The 27,423-nt window shown below is 43.3% G+C and overlaps 1 protein-coding gene across 1 annotated transcript in view; it reads right to left on the bottom strand.

The window, feature by feature from the left end:
- laptm4b (lysosomal protein transmembrane 4 beta) overlaps window positions 1-27,423 on the bottom strand; it is a 48,938-nt gene that overhangs the window by 6,685 nt on the left and 14,830 nt on the right. Inside the window, exons 2-5 of the mRNA XM_072264409.1 lie at window positions 23,578-23,689; window positions 11,155-11,228; window positions 6,885-7,007; window positions 4,742-4,840 (exon numbers count right to left, since the gene is read on the bottom strand). Of these exons, the coding sequence (XP_072120510.1) occupies window positions 4,742-4,840; window positions 6,885-7,007; window positions 11,155-11,228; window positions 23,578-23,689 (408 nt within the window). The remainder of the gene's footprint in view (window positions 1-4,741; window positions 4,841-6,884; window positions 7,008-11,154; window positions 11,229-23,577; window positions 23,690-27,423) is intronic.

Genomic DNA, 27,423 nt, shown 5'->3' with positions numbered 1-27,423 from the left:
TTTGAATTCCTGCCCTTAAATCTCTCCCTCTCACTATCTTGTGTCAAGAATCTCTTTAAAGTTCACTTTTCTCACAGGGAAACACACACAAAATGCTGGAGGAAGTTCAGTGAGTCAGGCAGCATCCATGGAGGGAAATGAACAGAACTTCCCTCCGTAGATGCAGCCTATCCTGCTGATTTCCTCCAGCACTTTGGCAGTATTGTTCCAGATTTACAGTCTCTCTTGTGTCTTCTCTCACAGACTTTTTTTAAAAACACTTTCCCTAATGAGATCAATACTTAACACAAAACAGAAAATGCTGTAAAAACTCAACAGATCAATATTTAGCTTTCACTGGGGAGAGGACTGCATGCATTCACCCTGTCTATGTCCCTCATGAATTTCTACACCTTGGTAAGTTCATTTCTCAGTCACCTACACACCAATGAATAAAGTACTATCCTGCCCAACCTCGAGTCCTGGCAACATTCATGTTAATCCTCTTTGTACTATTTCCTGTCTAATGATGCCTTTTCTATTACGGAATGATGAAGGCCATTACATCAGATGTCTCCTTCGCCACCCAAATTTCAAACAGACCAAGAGAAATGGTTTGCAAAATGGCTACCGTGAAACACTTGCAAAAGTATCAACCAAGTGTTAAGACAACGGGGTTGCCAGAGAATCATTCCACCGAGATGCAGCACAGAGAGTCATAGGAAGTCATTCCTGCCTGAGGCCATCAAACTTCACAATTCCTCCCTTGGAGGGTCAGACACCCTGAACCAATAGGCTGGTCCTGGACTTATTTCCATCTGGCATAGTTTGCATATTGTTGTTAAATTATTTATGGTTTTATATTGCTATATTTATACTCTATTCTTGGTTGGTGCAACTGTAACGAAACCCAATTTCCCTTGGGATCAATAAAGTATGAGTATGCCTATTAATTGGCCTGCATCAACCCAGGCAACTAAGGGCTTAAGTAATTCGCACCATTGGAAATAAATTGAACATTCAGAGGTATCTCCCACTGTAGATATGTCATTCAAAAGAAGCATTGTCAACCCAAAATATTGAAGTAAACAATGTCATTGTGACCATTAAGATCATACTTAATCATCCACTGTTACTTTTTCTGTGTTCTATTGGTAAACTGGAATTTGGTCTAATGACTCATCTGAAACACAGCACCTCTGGTGATGATGCACTTCACCCTGGTGTGACTAGATTTTGTTCAAGTTTCTGAATTCAGCCTTTGGACTGCAGCCAGGGCACGCTCTCCCCTCATTACTACCATCAGGGAGGAGTACAGGAGCCTGAAGGCACTCACGCAATGTTTTAGAAACAGCTTCTTCTCTCGGGCCATCAGATTTCTGAACGGTCCATGAACCCGTGAAAACCACCTCACTCTTCCTCTTTTGCACTGTTGGCTTATTTGCATTTTATTACAACTCAGAGCGATTTTTAAATGTCTTGCACTTCACTGCTGCCACAAGACAATGCATTTTGTGACATATGTCAACGATAACAAACCTGGTCCTGGTTCTGAGTACTTTGGAAAGGCTAGTATTGGATCCCATGAGTCAGCTACTGAGGCACCATGGTGAGCAGGGACATACCCGGGCAAAGAATTTTACTGATTAGGTTAAATCGCTCACATTTTGATTTCTGATCCTTAAATTCCACTTATTTTTCCAATCTCCACTCCCCCCCAGATTCCCCTTTCATTTCCAGCTGAGAACTGCCCCCCGGACACTCTACTGCCTCGGTCTTTGGAGTTCAGCTTTGTTGCTCAACAGAGCCTGATAAAGCATCAGCATCCGATGTGGACATCAGACCTTGCCTGCCGAGAACGCACGGTAAAGAAGGCCTGAGTCCAGATAATATGGCCATAAGATACAGGAGGAAAATCAGGCCATTCGGCCCATTGAGTCTGTTCTACTATCTCATCATGACTGATCTACTTATCCTCTCAGCCGCAGTCTCCTGCCTCTCTCCCTTCATGCCCTGACCAATCAAGAATCTGTCAACCTCTGCCTTAAGTATACATAATGTCCAACCAAGGCCAATAACAACAGCATGCCATGAATTGTACCGATTCACGCTCTGTTTAATCCATAGATTATTAATTTATCTTGGCACCATCTGATTTTTTACAAGAAAATATTTTCATATCTTAACAGAACTTTGGTTTTATGTGTGAAAATAAAACTGAAGTTTATTTTAAAGGAGGAAGAGGCAACAACTCAAAGTACACAGGAATGTGTTATTTGATCTTTTGCAAAAGCCTGCCTGCTCCATTTCCACAGGAAAGAAGATTGGAGAGGAAGAAGACAGCTCAGTCACTCAGTCAGAGGAGAACTCTGTCACTATTCCACCCACTCCCCAACATGTAGCAAGTTAGTGCTGCTGCTTCCCTGTTCCAGGGACCCAGGTTCCAGGTAAGACAAGATGCAGAGTGCTTGACCACTTCACCGTGTACCTGCATTCTACCCACCATGGCCGTTTGGAGCTCCTGGTTCTTTAAGATAAACTTTAATCTTCTTTGTATGGTAAGATGGACTCTTGATCTCACAGTCTACCTTGTCATGGCCTTGCATCTTACTTTCTACCTGCACTGCACTCTCCCTGTAGCTGTAACAGTTTATTCTGCATTCTGCTATTGCTTTTCCCTTGTACTTCATGTACTGATGTGATGAAATGATGGGGATGGGAGACATGCGAAATGAAGCTTTTCACTGTTCCTCGGTATGTGTGACAATAATAAATCAGGGGGGTGGTGTTGTCAGCAGTGTAGAACAGTACCTCAGCTGAGGATTGGAAAATGTCTTTCAGTCCAGAAAAATGTGACATGTTGCATTTTGGGGGATCAACCCAGAGTACGACTAACACAGAAAATGATAAGACTCTGTTGTGGAAGAGAAGAACTAGGAAGTACTAGTGCACAGTTTGCTGAAAGTGGCATCTCAGGTAGGTAGGATGGTGAAGAAGGTATTTGACGTGATAGCCTGCACCAGTCAAGACGTTCAGTAAAGGAGCTGAGAAGTTGTGTTGTAGTTATGTGACACTGGTGAGGCTGCAATTGGACCATTGTGTACAGTTTCCGTCGCATTGTTATCAGAAAGGTGTTATTAAATTAGAAAGAGTTGAAAAAGATTTACCAGGATGTTGCATGAACTTAGGGGCTTGAGTTACAATGAGAAGTTGCATAGGACTTTAGGACTTCATTCCCTGGAATAGAGGGGACTGAGGGGTGACCTGAGATAAGATAATGAGACAGGGTGAAAGTAGACAGGGGGTGCTGTAAACATGAGGGCATAGGTTTAAAACCACAGACAAGAGATTTAAAAGGGACATCAGGCCATCTTCTTCACCCAAAGTGTGACGTATGTTTGGAATGAGCTGCCAGAAATAGTGGGTCAGTTGGAAACATCGGCAATGTTTACGAGCTACCAAACAAAAAAAAATTGAAAAATTGAGACACAGGAGACCTCAGATGCCGAAATCAAGAGCAAAAGCAGGTCAGTCAGCACCTGTGGAGAGAAATGGACAGTCAATGTTTCAGGTCAAGATCCTTCATCTGGACTGAAGGATAGAAGTGAACTTGTCAGTATAAAAAAGTGAGTGGGAGGTATGGTCGAGAGCTGCTGGCAATAAGTGAGAAGGGGTGTTAGGCAGATGGAGGAGGGGAGATTAGGAGTAGTGGCAGAAGCTGGGAGGTGAGAGGTACAGGTGACAGAGGGCTGCAGGTGATGGAATCTGATAGGAGAGGCAGGTGGAACATAGAGCCAAATAAAAGAGGTGGTAGATGGGAACAATGTGGGGGGGAAATAGGAAAACAGATTGTTCTTACAATGATTGAAACAACAAGCTTTTGAAACACAAGAAGTATCCAAAGAATTAATTGTGGACTTCCAGGAGGGAGAATTTAGGAGAACACACACCAGTCCTCATTGAGGGGGTCAATGGTGGAAAGAGTGAGCAACTTCAAGCTCCTAGGGATCAAGATATTAAGGGACCTACTTTGAGCCAATCATGAGGAAGGCACACAGGCAGCTATATTTCATTGGGTGTTTGAGGAGATTCATCAGAAACTGTTGGAAATTTCTGACTGATTACATCACAACCTAGTATGGAGGATGCAATCAATATACAGGATTACAAGAGGCCACAGGGGATTGTAGACTTGGCCATCTCCATCATAGACACGGCTCTCCCCAAATCTACATGACGTGGTACCTCAGGAAGGCTGCATCATTAAGGACCCTCATCATCTAGGACATGCCCTCTTTTCTTTGCTATCATCAGGAAGGAAGTAATAGGAGCCTGAAGACTTACTCTCAATGCTTTAGAAACAACTTGTTTTGCTCCACCATCAGATTTCTGAATGGACTGTGAATCTATGAATGCAACCTTGTTATTCCTTTGCTTTTGACATTATTTATTGATTTTGTAGTAATGTTATGTCTGTTCTGTACTGTTGCCACAAGACATCAAATTTCATTTCATTTCAGTCAATAATAAAACATTTAATCCTGATCCTGTACCACCCAGGCAGAATAAGGAAGGAAAATGATATTGTAAAGTGATGGACATCTTTTTGCAACTGTGCAGGGCTTCAGTGAGAGTTTACTTTTGGTCTTTAAGGAAGGGTATAGATGACAGAGCTATAGTGATATATATGCATTTTGATAATAGATTTACTTTGAACTTTGAACCCATGGAGAAAGGCTGAGCAAGGTTGGCTCACGCTTACCTTGAAGGCCAGAATAACACTGATGAAGAAAACAACAATGAAGAGCAAGTAGGTTGGGTTCATCGACATGATGTCTTCCTTGTATGGCATGTCATCAGGCTGTGGAAGCAAAAGGCAAGAAACAAATTATCCCTGGAACTGCTGGTATATGGCACCACACAGATCCACACAGTCCTTACTCCCATCGTTCCCATCTCCACCTCCATTCTGAGCACCGACAATAGCTATAATCGTTCAGTGCAAACCACATCAGCACGGATCCCTGAAACACACTCTCTCCTGAGCTCTACCATGGGAACTAGTGGAGAGAGGGAAAAAAGATTCAAGCATCCTTGAAGAAACACAAATGGACAGGAGAGATTTGGAGGGAAATGGGCCAAATAGAGGCAAATGAGAACAACACACATAAAATCCTGAAAGAACTCAGCAGGCCAGTCGGCTATGGAAGAAAACAAATAGTCGATGTTTTGGTTAAGACCCTTCATCAGAACTGGAAAGGAACGGGGCTGAAGCCAAAATAAGAAGGCAGGGTGAGAGAAGAGTGCAAGAGAGCAGGTGATAGATAAAACCAGGAGATGGGGGAAGGTGGGTTGGTGAGGGAGGGGTAGGGGGTTGGAGTAAGAGGCTAGGAGGGGATAGGTGGAAGAGGCAAGGCTGAAGAAGGAATCTGATAGGAGAGGGCAGTTGACCATGGAAGAAAGGGAAGGAGGAGGGGAATCAGAGGAAGGTGATACGACAAGTCATGATGGCAGGGGAGGAGGGAAAGGCTGGAAGGGCCACCGGAATGGGGAATGGTGGAAAAAAACAAAAAACTAAGAAAAAGGATGGGGGAGTAGTGAAAAATAGAGGGGAGTGATTACCAGAAGTTATAGAGAATGAAGTTCATGCCATCAGGTTGGAATATGAGATGTTGCTCCTTTGGCCTGTGTTTGACCTCATTATTGCAGTAGGAGAGGACGTGGATGGTCATCTCGGTGTGGGAATGGGAAGTGGAATTGAAATGGATGGTCACTGGGAGATCCTGCCTTTCGTGGTGGACAGAGTGAAGCTGCGTTTCTGATAGGCAAATGGGACTAGATCACTTAGTCAATGTGGTCAGTGTGGGCAAGTTGAGCCCTGTTCTCCATGCAGTATAACTTTAAGACTCTCTCGCCACTGATTCATGGAATGTCTGGCCCATGGCTGCACACAGTGGGTAAAGAACGCTGAAAAGGAAACCAAGAACCTTCAAAACACACGGCAGCCCTGTGGGAAAAGTGAATCACCTCACAGACAACCCTCTCACCACCCTGTCAGGCACCTGCTGTCCTGTCAGCGGAAAAGTCTGTGGTTCCCACATCAGCTTCATCAGCCACTCAAAAACCCAGCATGGAAGTAAATCACCTTCAGTCTTGAGGGACTGTCTGAGGAGATGTTAAGGAAGGCTAAATATCTGGTTGTGACTTCAAGAAGGGGATTCAGGGTGAACATGTTTAAATTCCTAGGCATTAACATTTTGGATGCCCTGATCTGAGCCCAGCACACAGACTTACTTTCTCTGGAGGTTAAGCTTGTCACTGAAAAATCAAACAAACTACTAGTGATGTACTGTTGAAAGTGTCCTGATTGTTTGCCGTGTGATCTGATACAAGGAATTCAACGCACAGGAATGCAAGAAGCTGCAGAGAGTAGTAGATTCTGCCCAATACATCATGGGCACATCTCTCCCCACCAGCAGGGTGTGCTATCTCGAGAAGGCAACATTTACTGTCAAAGATCCCCACTGTCTGGGCCATGCCATCTTCTCACAGTTACCATCAAGCAGGAGGTACAGAAGCCAGAAGTCCCACACCATCGGGTTCAAGAACAGTTACTTCCCTTCAACCATTCAGGTCTTGAACCAACCAGCACAAACCTAATCACTACAGTTTAACAACACTATGACCACTTTGCAGTAAAATGGATGTTTTTCATTCTAATTGTGTTCTTTCTTGTAAAAATTTTGCATAATCTGTTTTTTTTTTCTGAGTGCTGCTTATCTGATGTTATGCACCAGTGATGCTGCGACAAGTGAGTTTTTCATTGCACCTGAGCAGACATGTTCTTGTGCTTATGGCAATAAATTCAACTTTGACTTTGATTTTGAAGAGTATTTGTGTCATACCAGCTGTTGCAAGTAGTCCTGGATGGAGTTTGGGTAGACAACCAGACTGATTGCGACAAGAGTGTTGAGGGCACAGTCAAAGATCTGGTAACAGAAGAACGGGACGATCCAGGCACTGCGTTGCTGGAAAACAAGAAGGAACAAAGATGTACGAACTGTAGGCAGTAACCTGACCAACTCCGTCCTCTATCGCAACAGAATGCCGACACTCCCTCACGGTGAACGCTGCAGCAGAGAGTGGACCTGCCTTATAGCATGGTAGAGTGGTGGTAAGGTTAATGCGGTTACAATGTTAGCTACCCGGGTTCAAAGCCACTACCGTCAGTAAGAAGGTTGTGTGTTCTCTCCGTGATCACATGGCATTTTTGAGGTGGCGGCTAGCGTAATGCACTAAAGCGCCAGCAAACTTGGTTCAGTTCCTGCTGCTGTCTGTAAAGAGTTTGTACATTCTCCCCATGAACGAGTGGGTTTCCTTCAGGTGCCCAGGTTTTCTCCCACATTTGGAAGCTGCTGCTGCTATGCTGCTGCTGGGAACATGGCAACACCAGACCGCTGCCGTCACCACATTCTCAGACTGCGTTGGTCACTGACGCACATGACACTGCATGCTTTGATGTCTTGTGTAAACGTGACAAATAAAGATAATCTTTCATCTCTTCAGCATCTGCGATTCCCAGATTACCTACAGATCAACCCTCCACACCAAAATTCCCATGCTATGTGAGTTGTTCTAGGTTTCACCAGCAGTGGAATCACAAAATGTGGTCCATCCACTCCTCACTACTGATCTTTGCTGAAGTATCTCATTAAATAGGCCTTTCGGCCCATCAAACCACTGCTGACCACCAAGCACCCATTTTATTTTTATGTACAAATACATTTATTTCAACTTCTGCATTAGTACAAACTACAACAGTAACACTAGACACTATAACAATAACTCACATGAACTAAATTAAAATAGTACCATGCTCATCTAGGGTGCAATTTATCCCCTGTGGTGCTCAATGGTCACGGAACAATTCCATGATACCCATGGGCAAGCGTGTTCTTTCTCCAGGGTTACCCAGGCACAGACGTACCCTCGGAAATTTGCCAGGCAGTCAACCCAGGTGGAGCTCTCCAATGCCCACCTCAGGACCATGAATAGCTAAATTGGTCAATCCCAGGAGCAAATTCACTAGGCCACCCCCTACCCCCATCATACTGGATTAAAGAGGGTGGAGCTAAAATGTGACCAGAAGGCGAGGAGCCGCTCCCCCCCACCCGGGTAAGTGAAAAGGGCCCGCAGCCCCGTGGCACATGGCCTTTCACAGCCCGCAGAGGTGGCATGCAGCTGGAGATCTGTGTATAGGCTGATGAGCACCACTCAGTGCAGCAGTCTCCATCCAGTGTAGGAGGGAAGTGCACCCGCATGAAGAGACTTCCACCGGTGAGCCTGACATTTACAGCCGGCTCCCAGGCGACAACAAAGTGTCACGTCTTGAGAACTGCCCGCAAGTTGGAATTCAACCACAGCGGTGCGTGGAAGAGAACGGCGGTGACGGGAGAGTGAGCGGGTGTGGGAGAAGAACAGCCCCCACCCTGACTTGGCGCTCCCAACTCTGCTCAGCTCTACCCAGGCCCCAATTGTCGAGGCTCGGGTCAGGGCCATGGAGAAAAGGTGGGGAGAAGTGCCCCTTTCCCACCTGGCAGAAGACACCTGCAGCCCTGCACTAGCCAGTAAATGGGTCCCCATTCTCCCCGCTGGTCTCCTAAACACTCGTTCATGTGTATGGGGTGTCTGTAACCCAGGGAGGAGCTGAACACTGATCCTACACTACACCCATTCTGTTCCCATAAATTCCCATTAACTCCCTCAGATTCTGCCACTCACTTACACTAGGGACAATTTACCAGCCTTCATTTCTTTTTGGATGTGGGACCCCTTGGAGCAAACCCATGTGATCACACGGAGAGCGTGCGCACTCCACATGGACAGTGCTAGAGCTTAGGATCAAACCCTGGATCGCACAAGGAGGCGGCAGCTCTCCCCACTTTGCCACTGTCCTGTCTTGCCTTCACTGGCAAAGAGGCCAGTGCAGTTCACAAGTTCTGACTAAGGTGTTGTCAGTCGTAGTAAGAAGGTTTAAGTCTGAAACGTGTTAGAGACAAGTGAGAATTCAGTGGCATAATTAAATGTGTTTAAAATGGAACCGTTAAAATTAGACCCAATTTACCACTTGGTACGTCGGTGAGAAATAACACAGTAGTGAGAATTGGAGAGGCAGACAAATTGAACTCTCCCTGGTGTACAATGGTGGCTGGTGGTTTGAGCAATGGACACAGAACGCTGGAGGAACTCAGCAGGTCAGGCAGCATCTAAGAAGGAAAATGAACAGTCGATGTTTCAGACGGGCATCTTTTGTCTGCCTTGATGGGTTGTGGCTTGAAATATTGATTGTTGATTCCCCTCCATAGATGCTGCCTGACTTGTTGAGTTCCTCCAGCATTCTGTGTGTGTTGCTCAACATTTCCAACACACAAGATGCCAGAGGACCTCAGAATCTCCTGCGTCTGCAGTTGGGGGTTTGTTCTCATTTGTTGTTCATTCAGAAGATTATGGGTTCAAGTTCCACACCTGAGACTAGAGTAACAAAGCACAAAGAGCTCTCCAGTGGCCCTCCAGGGGCTTTTAGATGAGGAATTAAGTGGAGGTCCCTTTTGCCTCCAGCTGGAAGTCGAAGGTCAAAGCTGCACGTGTCAGGATTCAGTCCTGACCTCTAGTGTTCTCTGCATGGAGTTTGCACGACCTGGTGGGCTTACTCCAGGCGCACTGTCTTTTCCCACAGTCCAAAGATGGATTAGTCCATTGTATTTTAACCCTCGTGTGTAAATGAATGGTAGAATGTGTGGGAGCTGATGAAAATATGGGGAGAATAAAATAGGATTAGTGTACTTGGGTGCTTGATGGTCAGCATGGACTCGGTGGGCCGAGGGGCCTGTTTTGTGCTATATGACTCTGTGGCTGTAAGAGCAAGGAAGATCCCCCGTGATAATGTTCCCACTGTCTTCACAAGTGTTGCCCCAGATTTCCTGCTCCCGCAGAATCTTGAGTCACTCTGTTCACATTGCTGTTTGTGTGATGGCATGCTATCACAGACTGGCAAGGCAGTTCTTGCATTATAAGCAAGAACTAGAGGACATGGATTTCGGGTTAGAAGGAGAGATTCAATCGAGACATGAGGGGCAACTTTTTCCCCCAGAGCAATACATAACCCTGGAGGAACTGAGCAAGTCAAGCAACATCCACGGAGGGGAACAAGCAGTCGACATTGCAGGCTGGGACGCTTCATCAGGACTGCAAAGGGAGTGGGGAAGAAGCCAGAATAAGAAGGCTGGGGGGCGGAGGGAGGGAGTACACACTGGCAGGTGACAGGTGAGACCAGGTGAGGGGAAAGTGGGTGGCGAGATAAGGTAAGAATCTTGGAGGTGATAGGTGGAAGAGGTAAAGGGCTGAAGTGGAAGGAATCTGATAAGAGAGAACAGTGGACCATCGGAGAAGGCGAACCAGAGGGTGGTGAGGGGCAGGTGAGGAAAAAGAAAAGGGGTGAGAGGGAATGGAAAAAGAGAGGAGGAGGAGGAGGAGGAAGAGTAATTGATGTTCATGCCATCAGGTTGAAGGCTACCCAGATGGAATCTGAGTTGTTGCTCCTCCAGCCTGAGTCAGGCTTTTTTCACCCAGAGAGTGCTCTGTATATGGAAGGAGCTGCCAGGTAGGAAGTGGTTGAGGCAGGTGTATTAACAGGATTGAAACACACCTAGACATGGATAGGAAATGCTTAGAGGGAAATGGGCCAAATGCCAAAAAATAGGACTAAGTTAGATGATAATCTTGGTCAGCATGGACCAGTCGAGCTGAAAGGCCTGTTTTCCTGCTTGATGACCCAATATCTCTATGACAGAGACTGCACTCCACCAGGTGCTTTGGGAATGTCTCAAAGTGGATGTGATAGGTGTTAGGGCAAAATAGTATTCCTTTAATTCATATCCATGCTGGGATTACTTTGTAGGAGCCAGCCTGTTTTTAGCTATGGAACAAACCTTTCTGGAAAAATATGAAGTCACTTTTTTTAAACCTACAGATGTGAAAATATTGTATTGACTTTCATCAACCTGAGAATGCATTGCAAAATGCTTAGTTCGAAACAAAATGATAGAGTTTACTCAGCTAACCAAAAACCACCAAGTTTTAGCTGCAGGGAATCAGGGCACTGGGCTCTTCCTGTACCTTATAGGCTCCGTAAGTGGCCATCCCGCAGATTGTAATCATAAGCAGCGAAATTGCAGTGGCAATGCATATACCTGGAACAGAGAAACAGGAGTCATGCACAGCACAAACAACATACTATCATTGCAAGCCATATCACTGCAACAGGCCGTAATTATTAAACCTGAATACTGACCAAATACAGGGAATGGTGGTGGAAGAGTTAACCTACTGGAGGTCCTGACTGAAGATCTAACCTTAAGAATTCAAGCTTCATCAAGGAAATTGGAAAATTTAAATTCTAATTAATCAAATGCATATCGTTTTAATATTGATTTATCATTGACACATGTGCCAAGATGCAGTGAAAATCTTTGTTTTGCATGGAATCCATAAAGATAATTTTTTACAATAGTGCATTGAGGTAGGGCAAGGGAAAATAATAACAGGATGCAGAATAAAGTGTTACAGTTACACAGAAAGTGCAGTGCAAGCAGGCAGGCGATAAGATGCAAGGCCACAGTGAGGCAGATTGTGAGGTTAAGAATCCATTTTATCATATTAGAGAACTGTTCAATAATCTCATTCAATGTCAGCTTTAAGGTTAGAATGTCTGTTTCCTTTGGAGCAGGGAGTGCTGAGAAGGGATTTGTTCATGGTAGATGAGACTATGACTGGTTTGATCAGAGATTCAGACTCCTACAACCCTCTGAGTGAAAACATTTTCCTCATCCCCTCTTCATAGATTCTACAAATTACTTTAAATCTCTAACCTGTGATATTTAACCCCTCTACATTTCCTATCCATTTTGTCCTGTTCCCTCTCAGTATTAGCTGCCTTTATTAAACCTACTGCATTCCAAGGAAGACATCCCTGGCTTATCCAATCTTCCTTTGCGTCCCTTTTCTTTCAAGCCTGATGACACCCTTGCAAATCACTCCTGCACTGGCTCCATCTTCCCTGCAATGCTGTAATCAGAACAGTCCATGGTTCTTTGGCTGGGGTCTCACTAACACAGTGGTGAGTGAATTCGTCCATGCTGGTTCAGGAGCCTGATGGTTGTAGAGTCATAACTGTAGTGAACCTGGTGGTGTGGGACCTCCTGTCTGATGGTAGTAGGGAGAACAAGGCATGGGTGTTTGGCTGAAGGGCTTCTTCTTCATTCTTTATTCTAATTAGCATAACAGCACTATTTTAGAGTCACATGCTTCACCATGGAAACAGGCCCTTCAGCCCATCCAGTCCCTGCCAGCCTCACCTTCTACCTAGTCCCATCTACCTGCACCTGGACCATAGTCCTCCATACCCTTCTCATCCACCTACCTATCCAAACTTACTCTTATTACAACTGAACCGGCGTCTACCACAGTCTGCTGGCAGCTCGCTTCACAGTCACTCACCCTCTGAGAGATCTGTGATGAAACTGCAGCATCTGGGTAAAATCCATAAAGTCACAAAAAGCACTGGAGGTCAGAATTGTTCACTTTGTAAATCAATACAGTTTTTAGTTCTAGTGTTTTTAATATTGATGACCTTAATTCAATTAAAATAAATTGCAAGTTAAAATTTCCCCACCTCAGAAACACACAACTGTGATATGTTCAGTAGGAGGTGGCAACCACCAGGCAGTTACCTACTGTTTAATCATTTAAAAGCAATAATTGTTGACAGTTGCTGGTGGAGGATGGGTTGCAATCAATTGAATTCTTTCCTGAAAATCAGATACACAATAAATTAATGTCTGGTGACAAAACACTTCAGATTACATTGCAAGTTCGAACTGCCACATGTGTGGGACAGGGAGGTTTAGAGCATAGCTTGTATAAGCAATACTAACACTAGCACACACAACTAACGAGGACCTTTCAAGAGGCCGTGCCTCAAGGAGGCAGCATCCATCACTAAGGACTCTCCCCACCCCTCTTCTCATTACTACCTTCAGCGAGGAGGTACAGGAGCCTGAAAATTCACACTCGATAAATCAGAAACAGCTTGTCCCCTCCACTGACAGATTCCTGAACAGTCTATGAACCCATCAACAATACCTTGTGATTCAATTTTATGCATCATTTTTTTATTTTGCAATTTATTGTAGTTTTGTGTCTTTGCAATCAACTGCTGCTGCAAAACAACAAATTTCACCTTATTTAAGTCAGTGATAATGAATCTGATTCTGAAGAAGCTATGAACTAAAAGTGGGCTTTAACTCAGAACCATCAGGACTTTGAAGGAGAGTCCTTATGAAGTGTCTCGGCCCAAAACACTGACTTTTTATTCCCCTCTGGAGATACTGCCTGACCTGCTGAGTTGCTCCAGCGTTTTATGTGTGTATTTTTTTCTGTGATATTCTTCCCCAATGGATCACTTCTGTGTGAACTCGTTCTCGAACCTCTATCTAGAGCCACTAGATGGCAGTGCAAACAACAGGAATTCTGCAGATGCTGGAAATTCAAGCAACACACATAAAAGTTGCTGGTGAACGCAGCAGGCCAGGCAGCATCTCTAGGAAGAGGTACAGTTGACGTTTCAGGCCGAGACCCTTCGTCAGGACTAACAAAGGGTCTCGGCCTGAAACGTCGACTGCACCTCTTCCTAGAGATGCTGCCTGGCCTGCTGCGTTCACCAGCAACTTTTATGTGTGTTGTTAGATGGCAGTGCAAGACAGCTTTGATGGACAGGTCTGACCCAGCTGAGGATGTCTGCTGTCCAGGACCATTCTAGTCAATTCACAACTGTGAGATCAGGTGACCAATCACCAATTCTTCTGTCTCCCATTCTTCCTCCCCCGACTGTGGTCCCTTGATATTTTTACAAGAAAAGTTCAGTATAAACTTGCGGAAGAACCCTTTATCTCCTGACTTGGCAAGTTACAGCCTTTTGGAGCTTATGCTGAGTTGAATAACTTCCAGTAATGGTTCTGTTCCTGCCTCAGAGCCATCCCTTTTGTTCCTTTATTAGTCCTAATCCAACCATTCCTTCCTGTAATTCACTCCTTCTTTCCTTTTGGTTCGCTCTGTCACTCTCCAACCACCCAACCCTTTCTCTGCATCTTAGAACTTGGGATCTACCTGGATAAATGGGAATGATCTGGGCACCCAAAATCAGAACTAAGAACCTGGGATCTGGACTAGGCAACCAGTATCCAGATAAGTTATTCCGGATCAGGGATAGTTTGTTCCCTCACCAGTACCGACATCAATCTTAGATAAACTTTTTAAAGAATTGATAAAGGCACTGTACGTGTCTGTTAATTATTATCCCTGCTCTAATCTCTTCCATTAGAATTAGAATTTTATTTCTTATATCCATCTCACAACACGAAGGAGCAAAAATCTTTATGTTGCGTCTCTGTCACAATGTACACGCAATAATGTTTTCTCCAGAGGAACTCATTCTGACTATGGCCTATTTTATCCTGTGCCTCCAAGTACCCTGAGACCTGAGACTTCATCCTTAATAATCGACTCCAACATCTTCCCAACCATTGAGGTCAGATTAACTGTCTTACTGTTTTCTTTCTTCTGCCTCCCTTTCTTCTTGAAGAGTGGAATAACATTTGCAATTTTCCAGTCTATAGAAACATTCCAGAATCTAGTGATTTTTAAAAGATCATTACTAATGCCTCCACAATCTCTTCAGCCACCTCTTTCAGAACCCTGGGGTTTACACCATCTGGTCCAGGTGAGTTATCTACCTTCAGAACTTTCACTTTCCCAAGAACCTTTTCTCTAGTTATGGTAACTTCACACACTTCATGGCCCCTGACACCTGAAACTTCCACAATGCTGCTAGTGTTGTCCACAGTGAAGACTAACGCAAAATACTCATTCAGTTTGTTGGCAATTTCCTTGTCCCCCATTACTACCCCTCCAGCTTCATTTTCCAGAGTTCTGATATATGCACTCTTGACTCTCTTTTACACTTTACACATCTGAAGAAACTTTTGATATGCTGTTCAATATTATTGACCAGCTTATTTTTGTATTCCATCTCCACCTTCTTAATGACTTTTTAGTTGCCTTCTGTTGGTTTTTAAAAGCTTCTCAAACCTATAACTTCCCACTAATTTTTGCTCTATTATATGCCCTCACTTTGGCTTTTATGCTGGCATTGACTTCTCTTGTTAGCCACGGTTGTGACATCTTGCCTTTAGAATACTTCTTCCTCTTTGGGATGTATATATCCTGTGCCTTCCAAATTGCTTCCAGAAATTCCAGCCTTTGCTGCTCTGCCGTCATCCCTGCCAGTGTTCATTTCCAACCAATTCTGGCCAACTCCTCTCTCATGCCTCTGTAATTCCCTTTACTCCACTGTAATACTGATACATCTAACTTTAGCTTCTTCTTCTCAAATTTCATGGCAAATTCAATCATATTATGATCACTTTCCCCTAAGGGTTCTTTTATCTTAAGCTCTCTAGTCAGTCTGGTTCATCGCAAAAAACCCAGTCCAGAATAGCTGATCCTTTCATGGGCTCAACCACAAGCTGCTCTAAAAAAACATCTCGTAGGCACTCTAGAAACTCCCCTTCCTGTAATCCAAACTACCTGCGTATTGAAATCCCCCATGACTGTTGTAACATTGCCCTTTTGGCATGCATTTTCTATCTCCCATTGTAATTTATAGACCACACCACATCCTTGCTACTGTTTCGAGGGTCTGTATACACTCCCATCAGGGTCTGTTTACCCTTGCAGTTCCTTACCTCTATCCACAATGATTTAACATCCTCCAACCCTCTGTCACCTCTTTCTAATGATTTGATTTCATTTTTTTATCAACACACAATGCCGCCCCGTCTACTTTCCTGCCTGTCCTTTCAATACAATGTGTATCCTGGGACATTAAGCTCCCAGCTATAATCTTTCAACCGTGGTTCAATGATGCCTACAACATCATACCTGCCAATCTGCAACTGTGCTGTAAGTTTATCTACATTATTCCATATACTGCGCACACTCAAACGTAACACCTTCAGTCCTGTAGTCACCCATTTTGATTTTGTTCCCCTTTTACATTGTAACTATTGACTTCAATTTTGCCCCATCAACAGCAGCTCCTCACTACACATTGCCTGTTTATGTAAACCAGCTACCTCATCTTCGGCTTTATCATCTGTCTTTCCTACGATACTTCTTGCATTGAAGTGTAGGCAGCTCAGGACACTAGTTGCACCCTGCTCAACCTTCTGATTCCTAACTTTGTCTGTGGTCTTACCAAGATCCGCCTCCACAACCTCTCCACTCACTGCTCTGGCACTCTGGTTTCCATCTCCGTGCACCTCTGGTTTAAACACCACCGTGCAGTATTACTAAATCTTCCCACTAGGATATAAGTTCCCCTCCAGTTCAGGTGCAAACCATCCCTTCTATACAGGTCCCAGCTTCCCAAATCTTGGGATGATTCAAAATACTTATGCCCTCCCTCCTACACCAACTTTTTAGCCATGTATTAAATTGTATAATCTTCCTAGTTCTGGCCTCACTAGCACGTGGCATGGGTAGCAACCCTGAGATCACAACCCTGGAGGTCCTGTCATTTAACTTAGCACCTAATTGCCTGAATTTTCTATACAGAACCTTGTCACTTGTCCTACTCCTGTCATTGGTACCTACATGGATCATGTCTCCTAGCTGTTCACCCACCCACTTGAGAATGCTGGGGGCTCAATCCGAGGTATCCAGGACCTTGGCACCCGGGAGACAATACACCATCTGGGAATCTCGTTATTGCCCTCAGAGCCTCCTGTTTGTTCCCCTAACTAATGAATCCTCTATTACCACAGCTTGCCTCTTGTTCCCTGCTTCCCGTCTGAGTCTCAGAGGCAGACTCAGTATCAGAAACCGACCACTGTGATTTTCCTCTGTTAGGTCAACTCCTCAACAGTATCCAAAGTGGTATACCTGTTGTAGAGGGGGTTGACCACAGGGGTAGTCCACACTGGCAGCTTAGCCCCTTTCCCCCTCCTGACCGTCACCCAGTTTCCTGTGTCCTGCACCTTGGGTGTAACTATCTCTCTATATGTCCTATCTACCACCCCCTCAGCCTCCGGAATGATCCAGAGTTCATCCAGTTCCACCTCCAGCTCTTTAATGTGGAGTGTTAGAAGCTGCAGCTGGATGCACTTCTCGCAGCTGTAGTTGTCAGGAATACTGGAGGTCTCCCTGCCTTCCCACATCCTGCAAGAGGAGCACTGCACTATCCTGTCTGGCATCTCTACTGCCCTAGCTGAGCAGATATCAAGAAGGGAATGAAAGAGAATGTAACTTTGAACTTTTTGTTCCTTTGCTTTCTCTCACTGAAGCCTTGAAGAGCTAAAGCCTCAAGATCACCACTCTGACTCCGTCCTGTCAGACGATAGCCACTGCACATCCCTACCTTCCTTTAGTTTGTTCTTGCTAATGCTGATTGGTCACTGGTCAAAGCAGTATTATACTGCAATGACCTGCTGCTCCCTTTTCTACTCGGGCAGAGGGCCCAAGTCCACCTAGCTCCCTGAATTCCCTCTGCAGAACCTCGTCACTCATCCTACCTATTTCAGTGGTACCTACATGGACGACGACTTCTGACTGTTATAGAAGTGTATAAGATCATGAGGGGCGTAGTCAGGGTGAATGCACTCTATTTTTCTCCAGGGTTGGGGAATTAAGCACTAGAGGGAGTAGAGAGGGGAGAAATTTAATAGGAACTTAAACAAATTTTGTACACAAAGGGTAGTATGTATGTTGAATGAGCTGTCGGGGAGGTTGTTGAGGCAGGTAGGGAAACAGAAACAGGTCCTTCAGCCCAACCGGTTCATTCCAATCAAGACGCCCCATCCAAGCTAATCCCATTTGACCCACAACTTTCTGAACCTTCCCCTGTCCAACTGTCTTTGAAAAGCTTCTGTTGAATCTGCCTATACTGTACAGTTCTAATTGTTTACCTGCACTGCACTTTCTCCATAAGTGTAACACAATATTCTGCTTTCTGTCTTGCCTTTTATTCTCCCTTGAATGATCGGGCTGGTTGGCATGCAAATAAAACGTTTCACTGTTTCTCAGTATATATGACAATAATAAACCAATTCTTTGAGAGAAAATAGTTCAAAGCTCAAAAGTTCAAAGTAAATTTATTATCAAAGTACATATACGTCACCATATATAACCGGAGATTCATTTTCTTGCGGGCATACTCAACAAATCCATGCTAGAATAACAACCATAATAGAATCAATGGAAGACGGCACCAACCGGGTGTTCAACCAGCATGCAAAAGACAACAAACAGTGCAAATACAGAAAGAAAGAAATAATAACAATAAATAAATATTGAGAACATGAGAGGAAGAGTCCTTGAAAGTGAGTCAATTGGTTGTGAGAACATTTCAATGACAGGGCTAGTGAAGTTGAGTGAAGTTATCCCCTTTGCCTGCTCCTGAACCTGGTGGTGTGAGCTCCGAGCTTCCTATACATTCTTCCTGATGGCAACAGCGAGAAGAGAGCATGCCCTGGGTGATGGGGGTCCGTGTTGACGGATGCTGCTTTCCTACGACAACATTTCGTGTAGATGTGCTCAATGGTGGGGAAGACCTTACCTATGATGGACTAAGCAATATTCACTGTCTTTTGTAGGATTTACAATGTAGCTGAACCTGTGTTAATTTTACAATAACAACAGCAATAAGGGTAAATCAAGCCAAAGGGACACCACATCTCCATAGTGATGTTAGATTCACCTGAGATTCCTTGACACAATTCTGAACCACCCACTTCACCCGCTCCAGGAATATGTTGCATTTGGTTTCTTCTCCTAATTCAGTTAGGGACGTGGGTCAGTGTTTATTGGCCCTTCCTAGGTGCCCTCAGGGAGTTGCTGGTGAGTCACCACTCATGAACGGGCTGCAACAAATATGGAGCAATCTCCATAGTATCCAAACAGGGAAGGAGGTTTGGGCTATACATGAGCAGTAGATTTGGAGGTATCTGCACGGGGTTCTTGTGGGTAGTTTAATCATTAAGAAGGAAAGAGAATCATTAAGTTGTTGGAGAAGACCATTTGGTCTATGCCAACTTCCAAAGGAACAAAACGTTCCCCTGAACTGTCCCCATTGCTCTGTAAATCAGTCTCCCTCCAGTGCCCATCCAATTCATTTTTAAAGGCCCAGCTTGTACCAGCTCCCACTCCACAAGCAATGAGTTTGTCCTCACTAGGGTGGCGTGGTGGTTAGTTCAATCACTTTACAGCCCCAAAGATTACTGGTTGGGCTTCAATTCACCGTCAGTGCTGAGGAGCCTGTTTCTGTGCCGTGGTGCTCTGTGACTCTCTGACAACAGCCCCTACTGATAAAGAAGTCGTCGGTCAGTGGCCCAGTGGCACAGCTGGTAGGGTCACTGCTTCAGAGTTACAAAGACCCGCGTCCAATGTGTGAAGTGGTGACCACAGGGGTTTTCAGTTTATTCCTGCATCCCAAAGATGTGAGCATTGGTAAGTTAACTGTTAATCACCCCTCATGTGTGGGTGAGTGGTAGAATCTGGGGAGGGGGGGGAAGTATTGAGCAGAGTGTGGCAGTATAAAATGGGATTCATGAATATGGGTGATTAATGGCCAGCAGGAACTCAATGGGCCACAGGGCCTGTTTTGCATTTTGTTTTGCCAACTACCTCATATTCTGGTTTATTCAGCCAGTTTTTCCTGGAAGCAGATCACTCTGTAAGTTCAGATTTCCCTGGATTTGGGATCTTCTCTCGGAGATCCACTCCAGCTTCACCACCCTCTCCACAAAGCTGAATCAAAATAAACCCCTTCCGCACCACATCTTTGCTCCGACTCCAGCTTCTGCACTCCTACTCTGGAGCCAAAAACCCTCACCCTGCACCCATTTTCGTAAGTCTTCCCTTCACCCTTCCAGGAACTGTCACGTCCTCCTCAAAGATCCATTGACCAGAACTCAGCGTAAAGTTATTATTACTGACATATGTCATGAAATTTGCTGTTTTGCTGCAGCAGAACAGTGTAAGACATAAAAAATTGCTATAAGTTACAATATAAATAATTAATAAATAACACATAGATAGATAGATAGACAGATATTGTAAAGGAGGAACAGTGAGGTAGTGTTCATGAAATTATGGATTGTTCAGAAATCTGATGATGGAGAGGAGAAGCTTTTTCTGAATCATTGAGTGTGACTCTTCAGGCTTTTGTACCTCCTCCCTGATAGTAGTAATGAGAAGAGAGCATTTCCCAGCTGGTAAGTACTCCATCGGTGGCCTAATCAGTGTGTGGTACAAAGTCATCAAGCCATACAGCATATTCCACATTCTGCTTTCTTTTCCCTTTTGTATTTCCTTGTTATATTTATCTGTGGATTGATCTGTTATGGATGGCACACAAAACACCAAATTTTAGTAAAAGTGAATTGTTTCCTTTAAATGAATCTTTATTAGATTATGAGAACTCTCAGTTTTCATTTATTGTCATTTAGAAATGCATGCATTAAAAAATGATACAACGTTCTTCCAGAAAGATATCACAGAAACACAGGACAAACCGAAACTAAAACTGACAAAACCACATAATTATAACATATAGTTACAACAGTGCAAAGCAATACCATAATTTGATGAAGAGCAGACCATGGGCACGGTAAAAAAAAGTCTTAAAGTCCCGATAGATTCATCATCTCACGCAGGCGGCAGAAGGGAGCAACTCTCCCTGCCATGAAACTCCAAACGCCGCCAACTTGCTGATGCAGCACTATCGGAAGCACCCGACCGCAGCGGACTCTTGAGTCCGTCCGAAAACTTTGAGCCTCCGACCAGCCCCTCCGACACAGCCTCTCCGAGCACCATCCTCTGCCGAATACTTCGACCCCACCCCAGCCGCTGAGCAACAAGCAAAGCTGAGGACTCAGGGCCTTCTCCTCCGGAGATTCCGGATCACACAATAGCCGCGGTAGCGAAGCAGGCATTTCAGAAGTTTCACCAGATGTTCCTCCGTGATCTCACGTCTGTCTCCATCAAATCAGGATTGTGCACGGCACTCTACTTGACAAATAACAGACATCACCACCGGAGTGGCCGCTGCGAGCTGTGTCGCGCCACCATCTTCCCTACGGAATCTGTCTCGATATATGATAATACTCCTTTTAAAGTCACGGATTCTTTTAGATGTTTATGTGTTGTAATTACTAAAAAATAAAGCCAATTTCATTCCCTTGGTAGACTCTATGAAGTATTTATTTAGTAGATGGAGTCCACTTACATTTTCACTTGTCGGTCGTATCCATATAGTTAAAATGATGATTTTATGAAAATGTTTATATTTATTTCAGAATATCCCTGTTTTTTTGACTAAGAAGTTTTTTGATCGGATTGATTCTGTTAGTTTATCTTTTATTTGGAATAATAAAAGACCAAGAATTAGTAAATGCCACTTATAAAAGTTGAAAAAGGATGGAGGTCTTTCTTTGCCTAATTTAAGAATGTATTACTGGGCTGTTAATGTGCGATACATGTCCTTTTGGTTATATTGGGTTGATAAGAACGATCGGCCAATTTGGGTAGACCTGGAATTGAAAGCTGTGAAGCTGTTTTACTTAACCTTGTTATTGGGAGTTGTTTTACCTATACAATTAGCTAAAGTTGCTAATTTAAACCCATACCCTGTGATTAGGCATTCTTTACAAATTTGGCTCCAGTTCTGCAATTTTTTTAATCTTAAAAAATTTAAACTTTATAATTTAATTTATCGAAATTACTTTTTTAAGCCTTCTTTGAGCGATCCATTTTTTTTACTTTGGAAAAATAAAGGTATCAATTCTTTTTTGAATTTATTTAAAGAAGATAAATTGATGTCTTTTGAACAATTAGTTGATAAATACTCTCTTTCATACTCACACTTTTTACAATACCTTCAAGTTATACATTTCTTACAAAAATAATTAAGTAATTTTCCTTATATATTGGAGGCTGACCTGTTAGATACTATTATGAGTATGAATCCTTTGATGAAGGGTTCTATTGGAAGAATTTATAATTTATTATTACAATGGGATAAGCGTCCTTTGTCTAAGATTAAACAAGATTGGGAGAAGGAACTCAATTTGACTTTTATTGGATGTGGATTCTAAAGCTGGTAACTCTTCTTCGATCTGTGCTAATCATTCACCAATCCAATTTAAAATTGTACATTGTTACCATCTGATGAAGGAGAGACTGTCTAAAATATTTCCTAATGTTGATAGTTATTGTGATAGATGTAAAACTGAGACAGCTACACTGACACTTGTTCTATTCTGGAACAGTTCTGGAAGTCAGTTTTTTTGACAATTTCCAAAGCACTTAAAATTAATATACAACCTAACAAATTAACTGTGCTTTTTGGAATAATTCCTCAAAATATCCGTGGTATCTCTGTGTCTGACCAACATGTTATTGCATTTGTTACATTGATAACCAGGAGGACCATTTTGTTGAAGTGGAAGGATACACCAGCTCCCACTTTGTCACAATGGTTCTCTCAAGTGATGTTATGTTTTAGTTTGGAGAAAATTAGAAGTCGAACCTTTGAACCTTTATTTGATTTTGAGAAAAGATGGGGTTCATTTGCTCGTTATTATCATTTGAGTTAATTGATAGATTTTCTCCATGATCTAGTTGTAAATTTCTGGTATTTTTTTTTCCTTGCTGGCGGTTTGATGTTTATCTTTAGAAGCTTTTTGTATGATGCATGGCTCTGGGGTTGTACACCTAATGGGGTTTCCCCCCCACTTTTCTGCTTAGTACGGTTTTTTTATTATCACAAAAATTTTTCAATCTTTCATGTTTTTTTTCCTTGAGACATTGTAAGTGTTGCTTACCTCGATGTACTTGTTATTTTTTAATTAATAATAATAATAAAAAGATTTGAAAAGAAAGAAAACACTGTATCTTGGTACATGTGACAATGATAAACCAATTACCAGTCACCACTGTGGAAACAAGCTCGCTGACATCATCAAGCCTTTTACACTAATCCCATTTTATTCTTCCCAATTTCCTGTCAACTCCCCCCAGATTCTCTCACTTACCTACACACCAGGGCCAATTCATAGCAGTCAATTAACATAACAACCCACAGCTGGGAGGAAACTGGGCCAATTGGAGGAAGCCCACATGGTCATAGAAAGAACTGCAAACTCCATACTGACAGCACCTGGGTTCCTGGAACTGTGAGTCAGCAGCTCTACCAGATACACCACTGACTCTGTTGAAGGTAGGGGAGATGAAACCAACAAGGGACTAGGAATATGGGAGAGGGAGGTGGGGGAATGAAAGACAAACAAAAAGAAGGAAGGAGAAAGAGGGAGGGAATGAGGAAAACTGTAAAGGGTGAAAGAGGGAAATGGAATAGAAGCAGTAAAGAAAGATATAGGGAGAGAGACAGAATAGCAGAGGCAGTAAATATGTTGATAGACTTACTAGCATCGTCTGTGAAGTCAAAGTTGGTGCCAAGTTCAGCATGGATAAGGTGGTAGTGGTCTGGGTCACCAAGTACTGACAGAAGGATCAACAGCACTGCACCATTGATTAACTAACAAGAGAAAATTAAGTCATTAGTTTCGCATTAGCGTGTGCAAAAGCAAGGTTCAGTAAATATTCAAACAGACTGACTTGTTTCCATTAGTAAATCAATACAATGTATAAGCTGTCCACACTTCTGGCTGTCAGTGAAGCAGCTGGCACAATCAAAGAGCCCATTCTCCCTGGTCATTCCCTCTTCCTTCGGACAGAAGACACAAAAGCTTGAATGCTCATGCCACCAGGCTTGAAGACAGCTTCTATTTTGCTGTTATAAGACTATTAATAGTTCCTATGATAAGTTGCACTCTTGACCTCACAATCTGCTTCTTTATGATCTTGTACCTCATTGTTAACCTTTCTCTGGAGCTGTTACACTTTATTCTGCATTCTGTTGTTGTTTGATCTTGTTCTAGCTCAATGCTCTACGTAATGATTTTATCCGTATGAACAGTATGTAAGGCAAGCTTTTCTCAGTATGTTGCTACCTGTGACCACAATAAACCACTTCCATCTCAATTTCATTGCTGCATCCTGAACAGTCTTTGAGAACTTACAGAGTTTATATAACCTTTCATCTATGGTATGGAAACTGCACTGCACTGGACAGGAAGACTTTACAGCAGGTAGTCAAAACTGCCCAATGCATCACCAAGATGTGCTATCAAGGACATATCTACAGAAAGGTGCCATAAAAAAAGGCCAGCAATGTCATGAAGGGTCTCACCCACCCTACTCATGGACTGATTGTCCCACTACCATCAGGAAGGAGGCTACATAGCAACTACGCCAGGACCAACAGACTCAAAATGCTAGTCCTGGACTTATTTCATAATTTACTGGGATAATTTACACATTACTATTTAACTATTTATGGTTTTATTACCATTTATTATTTATGGTGCAACTGTAACGAGAAACCAATTTCCCCCGGGATCAATAAAGTATGACTATGACTAAAAACAATTACTTTCCCCAAGCAGTAAGGCTGATCAACACTTCCACCTACTAACTCACCCCACCACACTCCCCAGCACCATTAATTTATCATTTCCTGTCAGTCACCTTATTTACAGATATTCCTATTCCTAGTGTTACTTCATGTACATGGAAAGTATCTATTTTGCTATCTTATGTATTTATATTTATTGTGTTTGTTTTACTATTGTGTTCTTTATCTTACTGTGTTTTTATATGCTGCACTAGATCTGGAGTAACAATTATTTACACAAGTGTACTAGAAACAATCTTGAGTTCAATTAATATAGGTAACAGCTAAGCTTATAAATGCCTGGATGGGTGTTGGTATTAGGATTGGTTTGACTTGCTCTTGTACCCAACTGTGTTTATGTGGCAGGTCCAGTTGTGTTTCTAGATATTGATGATGCCAGGGTATTGATGAAGGGGTCTCGGTATTGGTAAAGCTACTGAGTGTTAGGGGTAGTGGCTAGACTCTCTCTTGTTGGAGGTGACCGTGCCTGCCACGAACACTTATAATCCCGTACTTGATTTTCTTTGAACCTGCGCATGTATGTTAAATCAGAATCAGGTTTATTGTCACTGACACATTGTGAAATTTATAGTTTTATGGCAGCAGTACAGTGCAAAACATCAAATAAATTACCTGCAAGTTAAACTAATAAATAGTGTAAAAGAAGAATAACAAGGTAGCGTTCATGGCTTTGGTGATGTGCTGAGTTTTTTTTTAATGTAGCAAGGAGAGAGAATTTTTGCCACAACACTTGCCTTTGAATCAATTTGAGTGAATTGTACAAAATCAGCCAGTTTGCTACAATAACATAGTTTATGTGGAACACTGTCTCAGAGGACAGTTCTGCCCATGGATTGAATGAAAATATGTATGTTTATTGCTTTGTTTATTGTGTATCAATTACCCATCTAGACTTAAGGGACCACTGAAAATTTAATGACGAGACTGCTTCAGTTACAACAATTATATTCTCATGTGACTTGAATTGTGATGGATATTTGTTACTGCTTAGTGCTTTTGCTAAACTACTGGAGAGTTTGCTTTATCATTAAAGAATTGACCAGTATCAGAAGCTGTTTTATGTAATGAATAGCTGGTGAATGAATCCAGAAGATCAAATTCTGGTTATTCACCATTCCAGTACAACTGCAGATCGTATTGCAGGTGGATACGATAGTGTCTTTTCAGAGACTTCTGGAAAGGTACATGGAGCTTAGAAAAATAGAGGGCTATGGGTAACCCTAGGTAATTTCTAAAATAAGTACATGTTTGGCACAGCATCATGGGCTGAAGGGCTTGTATTGTGCTGTAGGTTTCTACGTTTCTACTGAGTCATCGGATTCCTCGCTTCAATTCAGCATCGGAAAATTTACATATTAAGGAAAAAATAAAAAGGCAAACACCTTCCCCATACCCACAGCAGCCTCCCAAACCCTCCCCAGATGGAGGCGGCCCCTTCTTTATTCACAGCTATTTCCTGGGTTATCCTCTTGTGCAATAAACTCACCATCAGATTTCTGAATGGTGTATGAGCCCATGAACACTACCCTCTGTTCCTATTTTGCACTACTTTTGTAACTTATAGTAGTTTTTATGTCTTGCAGCCCAGCTGGTGGCATAGTGGCATCAGCGTCGGACTTCGGGATGAAAGGTCCTGAGTTCGAATCCAGCCGGCTCCCCTGCACGCTTTCCATCCGTGCTGGGTTACGAGCTGGTGATCTCTTTGAAAACTCACCCGGCAGGAGGCAATGGCTGTAACTTGCCTTGTATGCGGTTCCCCACTACATCAGAGAGGTGTGGAGGGAAGTTGTCCGCTAATCGGAGAAACTCCGGATGCAAAGTACCTTTCCTTCCTTTATGTCTTGCACTGTACTACTGCCACAAAAACTTCATGACATTTGTCAGTGATAATAAGCCGGATTCAGATTTTAATACCTTATTATGGCCATTGCATTCTATGTCTTCTCGCACTACACTTTCTCCATGACTGTAACACTGTATACCGCATTCTGTTACTGCTTTCCCCTTGCACTCTGCTGTTCTTGTGTTCTGTAAGGAGTCTCTGTATGTCCTCCCCATGGGTTTTCCTGGGTTGCTCCGGTTTCCTCCCACAGTCCAAAGACATACCGGCTAGGTTTATTGGTCATTGTAAATTGTCCCATGATTGGGTTAGGGTAAAATTGGGATTGTGGGTTTGCAGGGGTCGTGTGGCTCGAAGGGCCAAAAGGGCCTTCTCTGCACTGTGCTGCTAAATAAATAAAAAGAAACCAATTACAAATTACACCTGAAGTTTGCTGATCGTGCAGCCTCAATCGGTTCCTCAGTTCTTCCTCTGACGCAGCCTCTTGATGAGGAAGACTGCTCCCAGTCTGGTCCTGTGGGTTGGGGCAACGTGGGAAGCTCAGGCTCTCCCACGAATGGGACTGCAGGTGGTTGATAGGGTAGGTGGGTGGGTAGTTGGCAAAATGGTACAATCCCTCTGGTGTTTACTCAGGGCCTCTAAGACTGGGGCCTTCTCAGAACCATCCTAAATAATCCTCCCCCACCTTGAGCTGTCATGGTCAGTGGTTCCCGGGAGTCGATGGGGGTGTTGCAGATCTTCAAGGAGACTAAGCTTCAGTTTTGTGCAACGCGGTCTAATGGCTACAAGTAGAACAACACAAAGCTCTCTAGTTTAACCTGGCAGTTGAAATATGAAATTATTCAAGCTGAACTCCCGGATGTTAATATCCACAGTTAAGTGCAGTGATCAGAAC

Source organism: Mobula birostris, chromosome 1, assembly GCF_030028105.1.
Source record: "Mobula birostris isolate sMobBir1 chromosome 1, sMobBir1.hap1, whole genome shotgun sequence".
Lineage (NCBI taxonomy): Eukaryota > Metazoa > Chordata > Chondrichthyes > Myliobatiformes > Myliobatidae > Mobula > Mobula birostris.
The sequence above is the reverse complement of the archived record's forward strand: the minus strand, read 5'-3'. Positions and strand labels throughout refer to the sequence as shown.